Source organism: Euprymna scolopes, chromosome 34 (assembly GCF_053919585.1).
Source record: "Euprymna scolopes isolate OS-2025 chromosome 34, ASM5391958v1, whole genome shotgun sequence".
Lineage (NCBI taxonomy): Eukaryota > Metazoa > Mollusca > Cephalopoda > Sepiida > Sepiolidae > Euprymna > Euprymna scolopes.
Genome location: NC_136515.1, coordinates 83,427,496 through 83,449,995, shown reverse-complemented (window position 1 = coordinate 83,449,995; position 22,500 = coordinate 83,427,496). Strand labels below are relative to the sequence as shown.

Genomic DNA, 22,500 nt, shown 5'->3' with positions numbered 1-22,500 from the left:
AGGTGCGTATATAAAATCGACAGACAGCCACAAAAAATCGCGCATAAGCCTGAAGCATCCTAGAGTGGATGAAACGCGGAATATTCAGTGCAGCTTAATCGCCATATGTATTTGTAAATTACTAACTAGCTCTACCTACTACGTATTGAGCACTTTTGAAGTAAATACTTAAAGTTTACGCATAAATTTATACCTTTGTATATTCATTTTATGTGAGTAAATGAAGTAGTTATATATATATATATATATATATATATATATATGTTGTTCTCTCTTCATCTAAATACCTATCCGTTTTATTCATTCTAGCTATCCATTTATCTACTTATAGTTTTATCTACATAACTGCATATTGTTATTTATTTTTCACTACATATTTATACACTGCAATCTCTCTCTATAAATCTATTTTCACTCGCTTCGTCTCCCAACTGTCTCTTTGTCATTATCGTATCTGGTTCTTTCTCTCTTTATCCTTATATATCAATCAATGTGGTTCTTTCCCTCTTTATACAGTAATCTCTCTGTTCGCTCTTTTTCTCTCTTTCTCTTTGTCTTAGTGTTTTTTAACATGTTTTATTAACTGTTTGCTCCTATATATATATATATATATATATATATATATATATATATATATATATATATATATATATATAATTCTTTTTACTTCTTTTTTTCTGTTCATCTATCTACAATTTACTAACTGTCTCAGCATCTGTCTTTTTAAATATTTTTTGTTCCACTTTTCTTTTATTCTCTTTCTTTTTCTCGTTTGCCTCACCCATCTTTAACCCTAACAACAGGTGTCCGGGAGGAGAGCAAACCACGGTGCCATTTTGCCGACAAACTTCTCGGCAAGTGGATGCTCTATGAGGAAGAATACAGTGAAAAGGTTATCATCAACCGAACTCACATCAGCTTCTCCAAGCTGGGGTCCTTCCGATGCGAGGAATTAAACCCTTACAAGGAGAAATACAAGGTTTCCTCTGTCTTTCCCAACGGATGGTAAGTTATTTTTTTTCTTAATAATCTGTGTATCTAGTATTTTATTTCCTGTCTGGTAGATCACAGTGGAATCAACGTGTACATAATTTCCCTGTCTCTTCTAGCTCTAAAAAAGAACTTTATATAAATCTGTTATGTATTAACCTCTCGTAATACGCGGGAAAACGATATGCTAATTGTCGGTTATAAGATCAACTATTATTATTAAAAGTTGGATGTTTATTTAAAGAATTTATTATTATCAAAGAACGTGTTCATGATTATATGTATGACAATTTGATTGTGTTACAGGGAAAACAATATTTATAAGTTTTGGAATGCAAGGGAGCTCTTAAAATTAATATCAAATTAAGAGCTATGTCAACTACATAAACAAAAATAGGTTTTCAAGCCTAGGCATCAAAATAATAAATTTGTCAAGAAAACCTTACTGAAAGTCACGTGTTACGTTTTGGAGTAGCCGAAACACTCAGGATTAGTCTTAATATATACAGGCAATGAAACAGAGGGGAATTGAAGAGTAGGTCAGATAATCGAGACAGATCTTATGACGCTACGAAGCGGCGTATTCCAAGAAAGAAAAAAATCGGACCAGAACGTAATCTCTTAAGATGTACGGTTGGAACCAGAGAATAAATGTTGTCATATATAAATATAACTATTGTGTCATATCGTCATTGAACAGCGATGTATGCGTTTATTTGTCCTTTTAGAATGAACTGTTTTACATGTACTGTTTACAACTATTGAACATATTCCATCATCAACCAACGTCTTCAATATACAGACGGTTTATTATATAGACCACTATGACATACACTCTATTCATCAGTCATCAAAGAACTCGCTTCTCTGTCATCGTCTGTTCCAAGAATTCGTTTGAACAAGTAGTTGTTTCCCACATCTGTAAACATATTGTCAATATCTTCAGGTTCATCTTTGGTCTCAACAGCACAAGTTATACGTCTAAAACATTTGGTTCCCCACCGACAATATAATCATATGCATCTTTTGGTACAGCAGTTATATACATATAAAATATATACACCCGTTACGTACATAATATACACCCCTCCAAGTTATAACATATTTGACAATCCAACATGTTCAATAAATATATATATATATATTTTTTTTTAAATTAATTTTCACCTCAAACAATGCACAGTGCGACTTTGATATAGGGGGCTACTATCGGATACATAATTTGCGGGAGCATTATGAAGGGAGATGAGTTGCAAGATGTTCGTTCAAATGACACTTGAACTTCTGCATATCATAAAAGTTGGGAAAGCAGAATCCCGGAAAGAAGTTGCAAAGACGTGCAGTTCTGGGGAAGAGACTATTGGAGTAAAATGCTTTTTTAAAATCTTTTTTTTTTTACAAAGTGGTCATCACATATCAAGGCCCGGAAGCCACTCAGAGATAAGTGTTATTGCAAGTACAGTATGTTAGTGTGGAGATTTAATAAAAGTGTCTATTAAGGGGGCGGTTCCTCAGAATTTGTTTACGTTGGACTTGAAGACATCCAAGTTTTAGTCAGTGGGAAGCAGGCAAACGGAACAGAGTTCCACAGGCGTGCAGTTCTAAGAAAGAAGTTTTGTTCATGGAATCTACGTTTTAATTTAGGCACAGATAAAGAGTGAGGAACATTTTTGACAGTGGATTCAGCTAGACGGGTGTTTTTCGTAAAGGATTGGCAACGGGGGCCAGAGATTGAAGTTCAGATGAGCACCAGCGAGAGAAATAACGATAAAACAAGGACAGGCGAGGGATTGGAGCTCAGACAAGCACCTGCCATGGAAATAACGATAAAACAAATATATGCTCGCAACGTCTCTTCTGTGGGAGAGAGGTTGCAGGGAAGGGAAATGGGCATCCCCCACTAAGCCACGAAGTCTATTTTGTACTCTGTCAAGGCAGGATAGGCTGTTTGTAGCAGCTCCTGCCCGGATATGACAGCAGTATTCCATCCTTGGACGTACTTGGCTTTTATATAGATAGAGAATTGCATCAGTAGTGTGATATCTTCTGTAGCGGTAGAAGGATCCCACCATCTTTCCAGCGACCTGTCAAAACATGGGGCTTCACCTAGACGAGAGCCATTCATTTCAAATGTCGACCCGAACGATTGTTTTTTTTTTCGAGACACTTTAGCGATCCCTACGTGGATGACAAGCATTTTAATTATTATTATTTGGTGTGTGTGTGGGGGGGGGGAATGTATATAGGTGTTATAGAAACCTAGAAAAATATTTAAAAAATAACATGCCCATGTAACGCCGGTTATGAGAACAAGATGTAACTTAATAAACGCACGTTTTCACTCGTCTACATATCCCATCTCTCCGTCTATCGCCTTTTTTTCGCTCTCTCTCTCTCTCTCTCTCCCTTTTTCCCTTTTTCTTTGTCTTTGATTCAGTAATACTCATGTTTTTTTAATTAATCTATGTACCTAGTTGTCTCCGGACTCACTGTTTTGTCTAAAATATCTTACAAATGCTTCGCTATGTGAGATATTTGTACCTGTTTTAATGACCTCGGTTTTAGAAGAAAATTTACCGTTGCAATGCCAATCGCAGATTCGAACAAAAGAATTATTTGGTCCCGAATAGGATGGAAGTGAAATTATCAACGAGAAGTAAATTAATTAGAGAAAAAATATGTCATGGCAAAAAGTCGTGTGTTAAATAAATCATCTAAATGCTTTTCTTATATTTTGTTTATTCACGTTCATCAACATCAAGGCCCATCGCCACTTGGTTGTTGGGGGTTAATATTTGGGAGCATGATTAGAAAAGATAAACGATGCTGGTTTACTTTGCATTTAAATTTCTGCAAAACAGTATAGTCAGGAAAGCAAGTATCAGGAAGGGAATTCCAAAGTCTAACAACTCGAAAGGAAAAACTATTAGGGTAGAAACTTTCTGGCATTTAAGGACATCATCAGTGAACGGGTGTGTTTTTTTTTTTTTGCTAGGCGGGTTTGTCGGGGATAAATACGTCGATAGAGAACAAGTGCAATGAGTTCATCAGAGCATATTCCATTAAAATACTTGTCAAACAAACACACGGATGCAATATTGCGGCGATGGGACAGGGGTTCGAGCTTAGTTGACAAAGTGGGGCCAATAGATTTAAGACTCTATTTTGGACCCCTACCCAAAGTGGAGAGAAAAGTGGTAGATGCACCAGATGTGGCAACAATAATCCATGCACAAGCGAATGTTAGCTTTGTTGTGGTACAGGTGTGAGTAGTCTTCTGACACGATAGGGGCAATCCACCTTCCCTGCGAATGTGTACTCGAACACTCTTTTTCGATGTTCTTTAACAATAACCACGTGGATGGCAAACATTTTATTAAAAAAAAAAAATCTTTTTCGGGTAAATATTACAGGTGCTAAAAAAACCTCGTAGAAACGATGAAAAAAAAACGACATATTCGGTTAATATCGATTGTGTTTTATAAATATATAGTTTAACCGTAATAGAAGATGGCCAAAGACACTAACAAAATTAAGGTGTCTCTTTAAATAAATGGATGGTCACATTCAATACTGTTAAGACGAAGCATCTTTTCTTTAATAATTACAAGAAACCTTCTCAACCACTAATAGCTATGACTAATGATATTTTACCTGAAAGCACTTTATTTAAACTCCTTGGCTTAACGTTCACAGGGAAGATAAGTCGAAACAGATACATCGAGGGCATTGCCGCGGATGCTGTGAAGAAGGGGGGGTCTCTCTACCGCACTACGCTTTAAAGTATTCTGTACCTCTACAAGGACACCATTTGTCCATGTACGGTGTATTGTTGTCACATTTGAGCTGGTGCATCTGCTATTAACCTCGCTCTTAGACAGATTTAAAAAAAAAAGAGTCACGAAGCTAATAGTTACTGAACTGTCTACTAGGCTTTACCCTTAGACGCATCGATGAAATGTTGCATCCCTCTGCCTGTTTGACAAGTGTTTTAATGGTAAATGCTCATACGAACTACACGCCCTTGTATCCTATCGACGTAAATATCCACGACAAACCCGACAAGCAGCAAAATCCCACAGCTTCATAGTAGGAATCCCTAGATGTAATCAAGCCTTCTACCCTATTAGGATGGAATACTGCAGCCACATCTGGGCAGGAGCTGCTAAAAACAGCATATCCTGCCTTGACAGAGTCCAAAATAGATATCGTGGTTTAGTGGGGGATGCCCTTTTCTTTTCCCTGCAACCTCTCTCCCACAGAGAAGACGTTGCGATCCTGTTCTTGTTTTATCGTTATTTCCATGGCTGGTGCTCGTCTGAGCTCAAATCCCACGCCCCCCCCTCGCCAATATTTCACGAGAAACACCCGTCTGGCTGAAACTACTGTGAATAATTTCCCCCACTCTTTATCTGTGCCTAAATCCAAACGTAGATTCCATGAGCAAAGCTTCTTTCTTAGAACTGCACGCCAGCGGAAGTCTCTGCCGCTTGCCTGTTTCCCACCTGACTACCATTTGAACGTCTTCAAGTCCAACATAAAAAACTCCTGACAAACCGCCCCCTTAAGTAAGACACTCTATCTAACCACCCAATACTAATGATTACTACAATACTATCTCATTGATTACTGTATACGCAATAACCCTTATCCCTGAGTGGTCTTTGGGCCTTGATAAGTGGTGAACGCCATGTAAAGAAAAAAAGTACTTCCCAAAGAATAGCTAAAATTCGGAATTTCCCTCCGGATTCCGAATTCCCTGACTGTATTGATATGCAGAAATTTGAGTGAAATGTAAACAAACATCTTGCATCTCAACTCCCCACATAGTATCCCTGCAATTTATGTTCCAGATAGTAGTCCATTACATAGAAGTAACACTGTGCCTTGTTTTGGGTGAAAATGCAAAAAGAAAAAAAATAAACAAAAAACATGATGGCGGATTAAAAAAAATAAACAATTTGTTCATACGTTTTATTAATATTTTAATCATTTGATAACAGTTATTTATCACTCTAAATAAGAGGATTCATAGGTGTATATGGTTATACATGTATATGTATATGGATCAATTAAAGCGGGAATCATGAATGTTGGAACAGAAATGTAAAACGTAGGGTTCGTAATTTTGGATAATATAAATCTTAATTTAGTTCAATGCAAATGAGGTTAAATGGATATTAGCAGTTTCCTGTGAAAATAAAGATCAGCGGAGTTTTTAAACTCTTAACAATACTGACCAGAAAACAATGTATAGGAATTCACTTTTTTTTTCGTTATGATTATTGTAATGGGTTTTACATGGTATAATATGGGATCAGTTTTATGTTTTAAAACACTATGTGATGCTTTTTATTTCTTTTTTTTTTTCAGCTCACAGAGATATACATGTATGGAGTTCAATCGAAGAAATAATAATTTATTACAATACAGAATAGGTACGTATCTAAGATTGTACTATACACACCCACACACACATGCATACACACACACACACACATATATATATAAATATATATATATTTATATATATATACAGTTTGATCTTAAAAAACGAGCCCAAACTCTGATTAGGCCCAATTTCTTAATGTTTTGTCCGAATCAGATGAAACTTTGATCATAACTAGTTTATCATATTTAAAACGTCACATCAGGGTCTTTGGCCTTTTTTTTCTCCATCGATTGTAAAATGCTCAGAAAAACAATTGAATGTCCTCTGTTTTTTGGGGGGTCACCCTGTACACACACACACACACACACACACACACACACACATATATATATATATATTCCTATAAATTTGTTCTTTTTGTGTATTGGTATTCATATTAAAAACCTTTTTTTCTATTTGTAAAAAAAATACAACTAAGTTATACATGGATTGTTGAATTGCATGTATGTACAAAAGATCTAACTAATTTGCACATTCTTTGAAGCATTCATTTTAATTAACTCCTTTCTACTTTTTTTTTGTTTTCTTATAAACATCTTTAGTTATGTATTACGTATAATAATTATATTCATGCAAATATTCTACGTGATTTATACCTGCATAATATTTGCTTAAAAAGGTTAAACACACTTTATATATATATATATATATATATATATATATATATATATATATTTCTTTAAAAAATGTTGCCTACCAAACTTCTCCGTCGGGTTTTGGTCTGCAGACATGATATTCATATAGGTATTATTCGAACCAATGTGAAACTCTATATTTAGGTTTTAGCTTTGGAAAAGTTGTGCAAAATGTGAAAAGTAAAAAAAAAAGTAATTTGTCAGGTGAAGGTCGAACGACGGCATTACGAATATGCATGTGTAACGTAATAGTCATTGGCTCATGTTTTAATTTTTAGCCTTGCCGTAAACATATTTCTTTATAGTACAGTCATTAACATCAAAGGCAAAAGTAAATAACCTAACCTTTTGGGTTTCGATTCTCAGCAGTGGCGCACGAGTCATTCTTTTTTTAATAATCATTACCATATATTGGGTCTAATATATTTTAATAATAAATACGAAATATGTATTAAACAATATATCATATATAAGCGTATTTTATGATCGAGCAATGCCAGTGGCCTGCTATCATATATATATATATATATATATATATATATATATATATATATATATATATATATATATGAGGAGATATATGCGTGTGTAAAAGTGTGCTAGTATAACAGCATATTCTTTTTATTGCTTTGTCTCTTGAGTGTGTATCCGTTGATAACTTATATGCTTTTATATAGAGTGGTGTTGTTCTTGGTTGATTGACTGGGTCTAACTGTGTCGGATATCTACTCGAGATCAAAACAATGAAAAGAATACTCCGTTGTCATAGTCTTAATAATTATAAATGCATGTGTGCCATTATAAACGCACACACACATGCATTTATATATGTATATATATATTTATATATAAGTATATATATACTTATATATATACTTATATATACATAATTATATATATACATGAATATATATATAAATATACATATATACATATACTTATATATAATTATATATATACTTATATATACATATACTTATATATATATATATATATATATATATATATATATATATATAAATGCATGTGTGTGTGCGTTTATGTGTGTGTAGTATAATGGGACACATGCATTTATAATTATTAAGACTATGACAACGGAATATTCTTTTCATTGTTTTGACTCTCGATTGCACCAAGGGGTCATCACACTATTCAGCGTATACAGGTAGACTTTGTTGTGTGCTTTCACGCTGACTTCGAGATGTGAGGTGGTATTATGTCGCTGTCATTGAAACCGCACCAAAGACCATAACCGTGACCGGAAACTTCGTTGAGCTTTGTCCGTAAGCGTTGAACCGTCCGGATTTGGATTTTCAGAATTCAAGCATTGGTCCTGTTGTCATAACTTGTATCGGTAAAATGCATTAGTTGTACAGCGGGTGATCTCCGATCCCGCTTATTGAACATTGTGTGTATTTCAGAAATGAGAGAAGACTCCTATCGCTCTGGAGATTTGTACACAACTGCTTATCTAGTAGATTGTCTTCAGTAAAAAAGGAAACCGGTTTTCATCAAACGAAAATGGAATCATGTCCTCGATTTTTAGGCCAACAATTTTATCGTTTAACACTGTATTTTATTGTACCAATCCATAGAATGCGTGATAGTATATTTAAAGATAAATAGTCATTAAACTGCAGTGAAGTTTGAAAACAAGTAGACATATTTTGATTAAAATTATATCAGATGCATGGCATTTTCAAAAGAAGACGATGAATGTACTCCAGAATATCTACGTAATTATCTTTATGCAAATTATTTATGCGACCTTAATTCTCAATTTTCATGCAAAATAAATATTGTTATACATTCAAAGACGTATATCCGATATAAAATTTGAACAATATGTAAAACACATCAGTCGTTTATCCAACATTTTCGTATTTCAGACTATATTAATAGGCGAAACAGAACGATGGGAACAGTGAAAACACAGAAAGTAATATCGTGCTATTTTTTATGTAGAACCCATTCACACACGTCTTAACATGTAGACTCTGGGAACCCAACACCTTGTAGACTCCATCGCAAAAGGAGATCAATACAATGAATTAGGCAACTCACTTTTTTCCGTCGATAAAATGACAGTTGTTTCCGGGTAATTCCCAACTAAATCTTGATCGTGATCGTGATCCTTGATCTGTTCATCGTAAGCATTGATCTGTTATCTGTTTATATCTTCTTTATTTGCTTCCTCGCCGTGACGTCACTTCGCACACAGCTCGGCATTTGTATACAGCCGCCATACGCGCGTCCTCGTTCTGTTACATTATGCGTTAAGTGAAATTATTTTTACGATGACAGGACGAACACTCTATGCATCTTTAATCTTGATATCTGAAAAGAGTATTTGTTCACAATATTAATTAATATAAGCAACGTGTCACTCAGGGTATTGGTTGATCTTATTTTACTTTTGAAAAGGATTTCTTATTGCACATTATGTTTATGACATTGTCTTGTGGATTGATTCAATCCTTTTTGTCAAATTTCAGGTAAATTCCGGCGAATGAATCTACCTTTGGATCAACTATGTGTTTTCAACGATGATACCTATCCGTGGACAGAAAATGGATGGAGCTACCATATGAAGAACTTGATACGTTAGTATATTAACACTATTTTTAAATTGTAGTTTACATAAAGCATTGTCACATATGTATAGAACATTTTTTATATATTGAAAGTAATTGCATTGCAATACCAAGTTGAAGATACTCTTCGATATAAAATATTTCTACAATCATATACTAAACTCATGAATATAGAAAATAACATGCTAAAATGTATATCCATGCAAATCACTTAATACTTTTAAAAAGTATACAATAAATAATTAAATTATATTACATTTTCAGCAATAATGTGAAATATTTTTCAAAAGATACCTGATTCCGACTTATAGATATAAAATTTGTTTTTGAGAAGAATGTTGATTTCGAACCTTTTGAAAATGAATATATATATATATATATGTGTGTGTGTGTGTGTGTGTGTGTGTGTGTGAGTGTATATGCACACATATGTATATATATATATATATATATATATATATATATACTTGAGTTCTTTATAGTTATAATCGAAACCGAAACCAAAACTTATGAAAAATTTTTGATAAAATTATTCATAAAAAATATAGATGACTCAAATGCCATCAGCTATAATCGAAACCGAAAACACAACCTATGGAGAATTCTTGGAAAATTATTTATGACAAGACATGGAAATATATAACAATTAAACGACTCCGATGTAAGCGTTACACAGAACATAACACACATGCTTTAGTATTAATATATAGATAAGCGACATTCTACACAGACTGACTGCATTATCAAGTAAATTATCTTCCATGTTGATAATATCATTCTCTGCGATGCTGTTGCTTTGCGTCTATCTCACTCGGGTTATTCGAAATATTCAACTAATATCGAAGTTAACCTGTGCGTTCAGTTGTGGATTAAACTATTAAATGAATTCCTTCGTTTACTCTTGTTAAGACTCAGCTTGTGTATTTTAGTTATAGACGTGTATTTTTTTGTTGTTGTTTTTATTCTAAGATTCTAATGCAGAGCTTGGCTCTTGAGGTGAGATCGATTCGGTAACTTCCTGCACTTTTCTTCTTGCTTTTTTTGTCTCATTAAAGTCAGTTCTAGCTATTGCTCCAAACACTTTCTCACAGCAGAAGCCATTTTGTACTTCACCATATACGATCATCAATGAACTACTGTTTTCATATTTGAACTGGTGAATCTCAGTCCTAATCGAAGTGCATCGACGTGTCTATAATATGATATGGTCTACCCTTTTCTCTTTCTCTTCAACCACTGTCTATAAAATCGCAACGTTCGAGTCGCAGTCTTTTTTTGAATAATTATAAAATGAAATGAGTTACTTAAAAGTATCTAATCTATTCCCAACTTCATTTGTTTCGACTTTGTTGATTAGTTAAAATCTAGTGTTTTTTTTTAATTCGCTGCACTGATACATAATCCAGTAGATTTTTCGAATAACTGAAGGATTGTGGAGTTTTCGCATTGCTGACTATTTCCTCCTACCATTTAAAGACTATGGCCAATAGCCCTATCCTCTCTTTTTAAAATCATTTTCGTCCTAATTACCTCTTTACATTAAGTGGTTTCAGGACTTTTTTGAAACCATTTTGATTAAAACGGTTAAAACTAGATTTATTCTGCGAAAAGGGCAAAAAAATAGCGTTTCATTTAATATACACGGATACTTTTTCTCATTTTTATCGGAGGTTATTTCAAAGCAATATTTAACATGGTGACCGTTCAGTTGTTTGACTAAAGTCAACGATAACAATTTATAGATTAATTTGGTGAATAAAAAAGAAAAAAGAAAAACTGATTTAATAAAGTGTTTAAAAATTCAAACGGTTTAAATAATGATAAATTACCAAAATGAGAAAAGTAGTCGGGATAATATTACCAAATGAAATGATATATCAACGTTAAAACAATTTTGACATGTTTTTCATTATTCTATGATTATTTCCTTTCAGAAATGGAGAACCTATGGCCGTCCTATTGTGGGTTGGAGAGCAGCATCCCATTCAAGGGGATGTACGATGGTCAACACTGCGAGGGTACGATTGGAGATTGGAATGAAAACACATGTCTTACAGAGAGTTCACTCATTCTGAGATCAGACACATGTTCGGCCCTTTTGATCCCCCAAGGTAACCATTGATTCATTTATATATAAGAGATGATTATATTTACTGATGACACCACGGCCTATAACAAGCATGAAGAGAAAACGAATGAACGCATATCCAAGGCAATGGCAGAAACAGTAGAGGAAGACGTCCAAAAAACTTTGTCCTACTAACATTGGGGATTAAACACTCATGCAAGTTACTGATATTTTGTATACCATTTAAATATATGTTCGAGAAATGGCCTGAGAGAATTGTTTACGAATAGTTTAAAAGAAATACTCAGCTGAATAACCGATAGGGTAATGTTTGATTAAAACCTCTAGTCATACACTATGAATGTTTAACAAAAAACATTTGTGTTAACGGTATGACATTTATAAAACGCACAGCATATACATAGATATAAAATAAATGAATGAAATAATTATTATAAAAATTAGCAATAATATATAAATAAAAATATAAATCAATATTAATAATTATTGAAAAATGGTTATATATATAGGACAATAGGATACATTTCTGGATTTAGATATAAAAATTGAGGATGAGATTTTTCTTCATAAAATATTTGATAAAAGAAACTCTTTTGATGCGGCAAAAAAAACGATATTGAACTTCAAATCGAAAGTGCATGTTAAATCCTGTAATTGAAGCTCTTGGTATTCGGCAGGTTAAAAGATCCAAAGCGTAATGTAATAAATCCAAGGAAGCTGTTAACAATCCAATATATGCATATTCCCACAGTTTTTCTTTAGTTTGATTGGATATCGGGCAAATCTTTTATTATATCAATCTGGTAATTTTTTTTTAATTTTGAAACTGATATATGAAAAAAAAAATTATATTTGTGGAAGTGTTCTAGGATGTATTTTGTACAGAAACTCGTCCGTTGATTATTGTAAATCGAAAAAATCCAATCTTAAAAATAGTCGTTATTCTTTATAGATATAAAAACATTTTCATAGGGGAAGATTTTACGTTACATCGTTTATTTTTATTTATGAGAGGTGGAAAGCTATTTTAAAGATCTTCAAGTCAAAATACCAGTTAACGTTATATTGTAAACAAATACGGACGAAATTTCATGAACGACATTATCATTATTATTTTTTTTTTATTTTTCTATATTTACGAATTAGTCTACCGGACGAATTATTCCCCATAATATATAATATTCAATAGATGATTGATTATATATATATATATATATATATATATATATATATATATATATATATATATATATATATATATATATATATATATATATATATATATCGTCGTCGTCGTCGTCGGCCGATTTCTCGTATTCGAGAATTTCAGTTTCCTCTTCCCTCAGTGTTTGGATCGCAGATGACTTCTCAGACCAATCTGAGCGTGGAATTTGCGTAGGCAGAGAAGGCAACCAATGCTTGGTGGGGGGGGCGTTGTTGTTCAGCACGATTTTTTCTTGTCTGCTTCGTGATCTCCACCAGTCTTCTTCTTTCTACCTCGTATCCTTTGGTACCATGTATGATGGATTTGCGCCACATGCACCGATCCCGAGATGTTGTTTCCCAGATGTGAAGATCAAATCCGGCGTTTTTTCGGGTGGATTTGAGTTGGTCCTTATATCGCAGTAGAGGGCGGCAGATAGGTATTTTCCTGTGGTTAGCTCCGAGTACAGGGTTTGTCGAGGGAGTCTGTTTTCATCCATTCCGAGGATATGCCCCAAGCAACAAAAACTGTGCCTCATAGTGGTATCCTAAATACTGCAGCTGTTTGCTCTCTCAAGAACGCGTGTGTTGGTTACATAGTCATACCATTTGATGTTCAGTATAGCTCGAAGTTTTTGTTGGTGGAATTTTTCGAGTTTAATGATATCACTTTGGTATATAGTCCAGGTCTCACCCCCACACAGAAGCGTAGGTATAACAATAGCGTGGTATACCATGAGTTTATTTTTATTGAAAGATGTTTATTATTGAAGACGCGCTTCGTCAGTTTACCAAAAGCTCCATAGGCGAGGCCAATTCGGCTTTATATTTCATTCTCATTTGAGCACTTTTCTGATGTTATGCTACCGAGATATGGAAAGTGATCTACTTGCTCAAGAGGAGTGTCATTTATGTGAATGCTTACGTCCTGTAAGATGGTATTGGGTACTGGTTGTACTAACACTTTTGTCTTACCAATATTAACAGAGAGTCCGAAGCGATAGTAAGCTGCCGTGAAGTTGTTTGTGGATCTGTGGATGTCTTCCCTGGAATGGCTAAGGACCATGTTGTCATCTGCATATTGAAGCTCTGTGGTGTGTTGGAATTTCACAAGGCTTTGAGATTTTAGTCTAGCAGGCTTGAAAAGTCATCCATCATAACGGTGCCTAATGTCCACCGCCGGGTTATTTGGGGGAAGTTCGTGCAGCATTCCAGCAAGATATAAGGAAAAGAGGGTAGGTGCAAGAACACAACCTTGTTTTAGTTCACAAGTAACTGGAAACTTTCTTGTTTCCTTGCCTTGCGATACATATCCTGACATGCCTTCATGCAGTGCCTAGATGCGTTCTACAAAGTGGATTGCTTGAGCACTTTCTACATTACATCTCTTGGAACGCTATCGTTTGCAGGTCATAAAATACAAGATGGAGAGTTTTCTGTTGTTCCCTGCTTTTTTCCTGCAGCTGCATCGCACAGAAAATATTATCTATTGTTCTCCGAGAGGCACGGAAGCCGCACTGAGATTCTGGGAGAACGAATTCCGTGACTTGCAGCAAGCGATTCAGCAGTATGTGGGCAAAATGTTTCCCATTATGGACAGAGGACAATCCCACGGTAATTGCCACGTGATTCTAGGTCACCCTTTTTGAAGATGGTTACTATTACTGCGTCTTTCAAATCCTTTGGTACTTGACGTTCTTCCCACATCTTAAGAATGAGACTGAATAGTCTTTTTTTCCAGATCTTGTACACCATGGTGGATAAGTTCGAAGGGGATATTATCAGGCCCTGGGGCTTTATTTACTTTCATTTGCTCCATCGCAATTAGAAATTCTGTAAATGATCGTGGTGCATTCATCCATAATTGTGCTGGATACTGTGGGACCATTTTGAGAAAGTCCTCATCTGCAGAAGATTCTTTATTGAGTAGAGTGGCAAAATGCTCCTTCCAACGACCCAGAATTGATTGTGGATCGTTGAAAATGGTGGTATTGTCTGCTGCAAGGTGTCTTCCGATGGAGGATTTGATGGGGCCGAAAATTTGTTTTACACCGGCATGGAAATTACTAAGATCGCGTGTTTCTGCAAAACCCTCCAATTCTAAAGCTTTCAGCTGCAACCATTTGTTTTCTAGTTCCCGTAATTTTGATTGACACTGTTTTTTGCAGTTTCTGTAGATGTTGGTTTTATGCCGGCTTCGAGGGTCTTGTTCATGTGCATGGCGAGCGTTTATCTGTTCTTTAATGAGTTGATTAATTTCAGCACTGTTTTCATGATACCAGTCTTGATTTTTCTTTTTCTTTAAACCAACTGTGACTTTGGCTGATTCATTAATGATCTTACTGATTGACAACCATTCTTCTTCCAGGTTGCGAGAATTGGTTGGGTTTATACAAAGTTGTTCGATGGTGTGTTGATATTTTTTTTTTTTACCCCTATAAGGTGAAGATTTGAGAGGTTATATTCTTTTCCGAGATTGCTGTTTTAATGCAAATTTGGGCTTCTTCCGGTGGTATATTTAGCACGTGTGATGACCAGACGGTTGTTGCTGATTCAATGATATTGATATCCTTTTTTATGTTTCTGGCGGACGATGACATAGTCTAGAAGGTGCCAATGCTGAGGTTGAAGATATTTCCACGTGGTCTTAAATCTATTTGGGAACTGGAACTGAGTGTTGGTAATGAATAGCTCAAATTCTGAGCAAAGTCCTAACAGCAGCGGCCGTTTGAGTTGTATTTAACAAGTCCATGCTTCCCAAGTTTATAGTCTTTCCCCACTCTCACGTTAAAGCCGCCCAGCAGCATTAATTTGTCACGTAGTGGGGCTCTGGTTATAAGCTTACCGAGCTGCTGGTAGAATTCTCGTTTCACTTCACTGTCAGCATCTAGGGTTGATGCCAGTTTCTTCCAGATATGACAACCGTTATTTGGAACTTGGAATAGATCAAAAATAGAATTAATAGACAAAAACCGTGTATGTTATTTCATGAAATATGCCTAAGTGATAAAATGCTTATATATATATATATATATATATATATATATATATATATATATATATATATATATATATATATATATATATATGTGTGTGTATGTGTGTGTGTGTGTGTGTTCATGTGTGTGTGGGTGTGTTCGTGTGGGTGTGTTCGTGTGTGTGTGTGTGTTCGTGTGTGTGTGTTCGTGTGTGTGTGGCTGGTGTGAGTAAATAACATAGTCTCTGTTTCTTTATCTATGCCTTTTTCTTTATCAGAGTTCGAGTGCCTTGCCTTTCTCGACGAACAAGATGGAATAATTGACAATCTCGTTATTACGCGCAGCAAAGATGGCAAGAATGAATTTAATTGCTGGGTAAGTACAATTATTAATATAATTTTATTTTAATTAGTGTTATCTGGAATATATATATATATATATATATATATATATATATATATATATATATATATATATATATATAATAGACTAATACACTATATGATAACCAACAACTGAAAACATTCTTTTGCATTTAAATGACTATAATGCTTGTCAGTCTGGATAGCATGTCCTTGGAAATCGAACCTCCTTATTTTAAACACTCAAGGAAAACACGGAACCAAATTATTGCCAGTATGTTTGGGAGAGGTTCTTTTTGTTTTTGTTTGCTATATGTTCCGCACATTATTATTGATTTGACACTCAGCTCCCAGATTCTGCAATTTCTTTTAAATGCATAAAATTCAATAGTTAAAGATTTTTAGGGGTCGCTTGGTTTCTAATATAACGTAAGTAGATATAAATGCTTGTGGTCGTTTCACGATGAAACTTGTTATAACTTAGTTATGTTCTTTTGTAAGTAAAAATAATGTTTATGTTTTAATAATTCTCATTTCCCTCTAAATAACTTACCCATATTTTAAACATATTCTGTTTACATTAAACGAGACCAAAAGTTCCTTTTACTGATGTCATGTGACTGGTGAATCACCGGCGAACGGTGTTATTTCCTCAAATTTCCACTTAATTTATTAAATAAATATTAAGTGTAATGTTATCATAATTACTGATCACCACGCGATTAGATTTTTAAAATTTAATTGCTAATCTCCAAAATGATTATATCTATTTATATATCTATCTATCTATATCTCTTAAATGTTTTAAAACGTGTTTTTAAATAGAGCGAGATCATGTTATACTTAATATAATTTAATATAAAAACGCCAATTTTGACACCGTTTAGACCTATTTCAATCTAAGATTTATTACCGTTTTTAAAACGAAATTACATATAATTTTAAAATAACGTTTTAAATAATTTTAAACGTGAAACGATACTTAAATATAAACATATGCCAAATTTTTACACATTTTAAGTCTATTTTAACTAAATATTATTACCGTAATTAAAACGAAACTAGAGATTATTTTAAAATAAATCTTAAACGTTTTTAAACGCAAAGCGATACTTAAATATTAGTATATACCATCCCCTGGGCACTTCCTAGGTCTATTTCAATCTAAATTTTATTACCCTATTTTTAAACGAGATTAGACATAACTTCAAAATGAACTTTTAAAACGCTTTTAAACGAAACTTAAACTGAATGATAGGGGGACCTTAAAGAAAAATAATAATATAGAAGTCATCATCCCATACTTTTTAATTTATTGCTTCAAATTTATTACCTTATTAAAGTAGCATACAAAAAAAAAAATAAATAAATATAAAAAAATAAAGGATAAAATAAATAAATAAATAAAAATTATGGTGTGCATATATAGAGTTCCGGTTCCGGTTAAAAACAGATGAGAGTCGGCTGAAGAGAGCCTGAGGCGGACTTTAAGAGCAGTCCTCAACTACCGGGCTTGAAACCGTCGGTACCGACTACCGATATAAATGTAAATTCCTGTATATATCATACAAAAAATATATTGCTCTTATTTCGAGAAAGGTTTTTTTCCCTAACAATAGAGCACTGCATGGGATTTCTTTTTCTACAAAAATGTACATATATATATATATATATATATATATATATATATATGAGCGAGCATCAGTCAAAATAGAAAATCAATCAGTGTTGACATTTGTTGCGCATTATGGGGTTATAAGTTGATGGTCCGTTATGAAAAACCCGTATGTATTACAGAAAAATCACGTGTAAATAAACCAAGTCCACGGAGATATATTTATGTATTCATTCTTAATTCCATTAACTTTAACAGTGCTGAAGATCTGATGAGGCTAATATATGAAAAAATGTACATATATACCATGCCACGCAAAAGTACTGGATACATTACATTTTTCTTCATAACTTATGGTTCACGATCTTACTTAAAATGGTCAATATATTCCTATTACTATTCTAAATTATAGTTGGAGTAGTAATTACAAAATCAAAGTTTAGAAACTTTACATTTAAGGAAAAATATGAGTTACCAAACGCAAAAGTATTGGATAGACTTTAAAAAAAAACTCTTTTTCTTAAATAAATTTAAATGACTTTTTTTAGCGTGGTGCAATAATGCAAACGAGTTATCACTGACCAATCAGAGAGCTTTATATTAAATAATTTTATAACATTATTCCAGTTTGGGCTCATACTTCAAAGCCAACCAGTTCATTTATAAAAATGCCTAAAACTAAAGAGTTGTCAATAGGCTTTCTTCAAAAAACCATTGATAAGCACAAAGAAAGAAAAGGGTATCGAATAATATTAAGGGAACTTAATGTACCACTTAGTATAGTTGGAAACGTTATTAAAAAGTTTACAAACCCTGGTGAAACTGTTGCAAATCTTCAAAGATGTGGTCGGCCAAGGAAATTAAACGAAAAAAAATCAAGGTGGGTAAGCATAAAGGAACAATACCCCCTTTTCTTACTCGTGGTGAAATTTAACCCGACCTCAGAGGAGCTGTGATTAATGTGAGCAAGGATACAATCAGTAGAGTTCTAAATCGCGCAGGTTTTGTATCAAGGTCCCCAAGAAAAGTTCCATTATTGAAACTTAAACATGCCAGATAACGTTTAATTATGTTAAAACATATGGGGAACAACCACAATAATTTTGGAACACGGTAATCTGGTCAGACAAAACGAAAATCGAAATCTTTGGAAGGAACACAGCAACACATGTATTGCGTAAGAATGGCACCGCCTATAACAAAAAGAATACCATTCCTACCGTAAAGTTTAGCTGTGGTTCGATTATAGCATGGGGGTGTTTTTCATGCAAAGGTACTGGTGAACAAGAAATCATAATTGGTAGAATGAATGGACGTATGTACAGGGAGATTTTGGAGAAAAACCTCCAGAAATTTGCTGATTTATTGGGACATAATAGCAATTTTGTGTTTCAGCAGGACAATGATCCCAAGCATACTGCCAAACTAACCAAGAATGGCTTAGGAATAACGGAATTGGCGTTCTTATTTAGTTCAGTCAGTCTCCAGACCTAAACCCAATTGAAAAATTGTGGAAAATATTCAAGATCAATGTTCACAAGAGGAATCCACAAAATATTCAACAACTAGAACAGTTCTGCAAAGAAGAATGGCGCAAAATACTTGCATATCTTTGGAAAAAAAATGTGTGCAACTATAGAAAGCGATTGTAAGCTGTTGAACACAATAAAGGCTATGCAACCAAATATTAAATCAATGTATCAAATACTTTTGCGTTAGTCGATTAATATTTTTCCTTTAATATAAACTTTCTAACTTTAATTTCGTAATTACTTCACCAAATATTATTTAGAATAGTAATAGGAATATACTGACCAAATTTTAGGTAGAATCTTGAACCCTAATTACAGTTATGAAGAAAAATGAAATGTATCGAATACTTTTCCGTGGCACTATATATATATATATATATATATATATATATATATATATATATATATATATATATATATATATTAGTGATGCGGCTATTAATCGGAATATGTGTGTTGGGACGATTAACCGGAATCGCGAATCGTAAAAATCGGAACTGTTTTGTGTATCGGAATCGTAAAAGTTTATAATTTCAGATGTCAAACCGATTCTTTAAAATTTTTAAATAAAAAAAATGAAATAATCACATTTTTTATATATGTTTTACCTTTAAAACAAGCACAAATTATTATTTTACAGCATTGGACTGAGAAGGGCCACAGAATGAGTTATAAATATCGTTTACAGATTGGTCATTTATAACTTGCCCATTGCTTTTGTAACTGTTTCGCATCTACTACCTAAAATGGCAATGTGTACTAATTAAATGTTTTGGGGGAGGGCGTACATTTTCATGACGCCGGCTGTACATTTGGATGTTTGTCATCGGCTTATTCTTAAATAATTTAAGTTTTGTTGCATCTTTTTGGACACAAGGACACCCTCAGACGCTCCCAACCTAATTTAATTTGTTTTTATTAGTTCGTATTGTAAGCAAAGTAAATATTCTAGAGTTCACTTGCCTATTCAAGATCACAGATTTTAATAAGCTTTTCGCGCCTATTTGATTAATGGTCATATGGTTTCTATTATAGAGTTCGGACTTTTATATCATAGATTTTATATGCTTCGATTTTTTTTGGTTCCGCTGCTGGTTTTCTATGATCCCACATCCTTTGAAATATTTCATGTTTCCTTATATTTTCTTTGGTTTATTCACAAAAGAAAATATCGATGAAAATCTCGCAAGTTAATCAAAACGTTGAAAATGCAAATATTGAGAAGTTTGTTAACTTTAAAAAAAAAACTTTCATTTACATTTAAAATACCCAAACATATGAAATTCTTCTTTTTAAGGCGATTATGTGTGAGCACACTAAAACGTTATTTTAAAATTTAGAATGAGGGTTCAGTTTTGCAAATAAATATAATGTAAACTGATCCCATTTCGGAACATTATAACTTTATAAGCAGTAAGTAATTTTTACCACGAATTTTTAGGACGATCAGCAAAATCATAAAATCACATGTAACTGCTATATTTTTCGCATTGCCACACGTACTTAGGGTTAGTAGTTGGAAAGAAGCGTGATTTCATGGCTATTTAACAATAATATATATTAATATGAGAGCGTGTGCGCTATTTATTTTGCGTGTCACGATTACATCCGAGTGACTATCGTTTAATTATGGATTCTCATTTTGCTTTAATATATATATATATATATATATATATATATATATATATATATATATTCACCCATACACAAATACATACACGCATACCTATATATGTATATGTAGGTGTTTGTGTGTTATATGCGTCCTACCGTTTCGTTTTACATAATATAATTCGTTTTCTGTCTTTCATCGTGTTGTATCCTACAATTTACTAGTAATCAATTCAATTTTCAACTTCCGGTATGCTACGGATTCCTATCCACACAATTGGTGGGCGTGCCCTTGCATTTTCTTATAACAACCAGGTGAATTCTTCATATCATCATCTGTCTGCAGTCTTCGTGGAACGTTTGATGCAGAACAGTTCCACACAGATGGTTCCGAGCTGGCAAGGATGGCTCTAGTCACTCGAAGCCACATTTTAACAAGAAATTCTTGAATCGTTGTCCTTGGGACAATTGAAGAAGGACACCAACAATGAAGATAATATAGGCACAAACATGTGCGAATACGTTATTTTTCTTTATGAACAAGATATTTCAACTTTTCTTATCGCAGAATCCCTCGATTTGCTAGAAATGAACAGTGTATGGTGACTTTATAAATACAATTTCTTTGCTAGAGTTATTTCTAAATCTACATTCGATAAAACAAGGCATAAGTGTTATCATCGGTTGGGTTTATTAGAGTTTGGGCTCTCGTATATTGGAGTGGGGTTTGTCTTTTTATTCAAGTTAAATGGAGGCATCTGAAAACGGACTTAGTTTTGTTTGTTTGTTTGTTTTTGTTTTACGGCATATCAACCCTTTTCAGGTTATTTAATGCCGACTCCAGTGATTTTAAAGAACATTTTTTTTATTAGAATATATTTATTTTTTTTTTAATCGGTTTCTATTTAACCCATAGTTGGAACCCCAACAGATACTACCACTCGAGTCAGAGTTGACCTAGGAGCAATGGCAATAAAATGGTGGCTCCACGCTCCCCAAAGCCCGCAAGCACTGCCTCAGCATTGGATATAGTTCAAAGACATATCCAGGAGCGACTTATTTTTGGGTTCATTTTATTAAGTTTTCAAGCTTACCCATGTAAAATCTTGTGATTTGTTTCAGTCCCTGATTAAAATACTATAACTTATCTAATTCTATACAGACCCATATATTCAAATATTATATTGAAGTGGATAACGGATAAATAACATAATAAGATCCACTATTTTCACACTCAGATTTGTATTCATCATTCGGTTTCTATTGGTTAAAACTTATTTACTCTATATTTGATAATAATTTTAATAATGCGTGTTTCGTCCGTAGATATGTGTGTATATCCCGATAAACTTTGGGATAATGTTGAATAGTTTTCCGGATATGGATGGGTATAAAAATACAATCTAAATATGTGGAAAACAAAAAAATATTTTCTTGTC

The 22,500-nt window shown here is 33.6% G+C and overlaps 1 protein-coding gene across 6 annotated transcripts in view; it reads left to right on the top strand.

Annotated features, from left to right (window-relative positions):
* LOC145259312 (uncharacterized) overlaps positions 1 to 22,500 on the top strand; it is a 2,114,304-nt gene that overhangs the window by 1,993,061 nt on the left and 98,743 nt on the right. For all 6 annotated transcript variants that reach the window (XM_080117200.1, XM_080117201.1, XM_080117198.1 and 3 more), the window contains 5 exons: positions 804 to 1,005; positions 6,364 to 6,428; positions 9,573 to 9,680; positions 11,606 to 11,782; positions 16,219 to 16,316. In XM_080117200.1, coding sequence (XP_079973326.1) covers positions 804 to 1,005; positions 6,364 to 6,428; positions 9,573 to 9,680; positions 11,606 to 11,782; positions 16,219 to 16,316 — 650 coding nt within the window. The remainder of the gene's footprint in view (positions 1 to 803; positions 1,006 to 6,363; positions 6,429 to 9,572; positions 9,681 to 11,605; positions 11,783 to 16,218; positions 16,317 to 22,500) is intronic.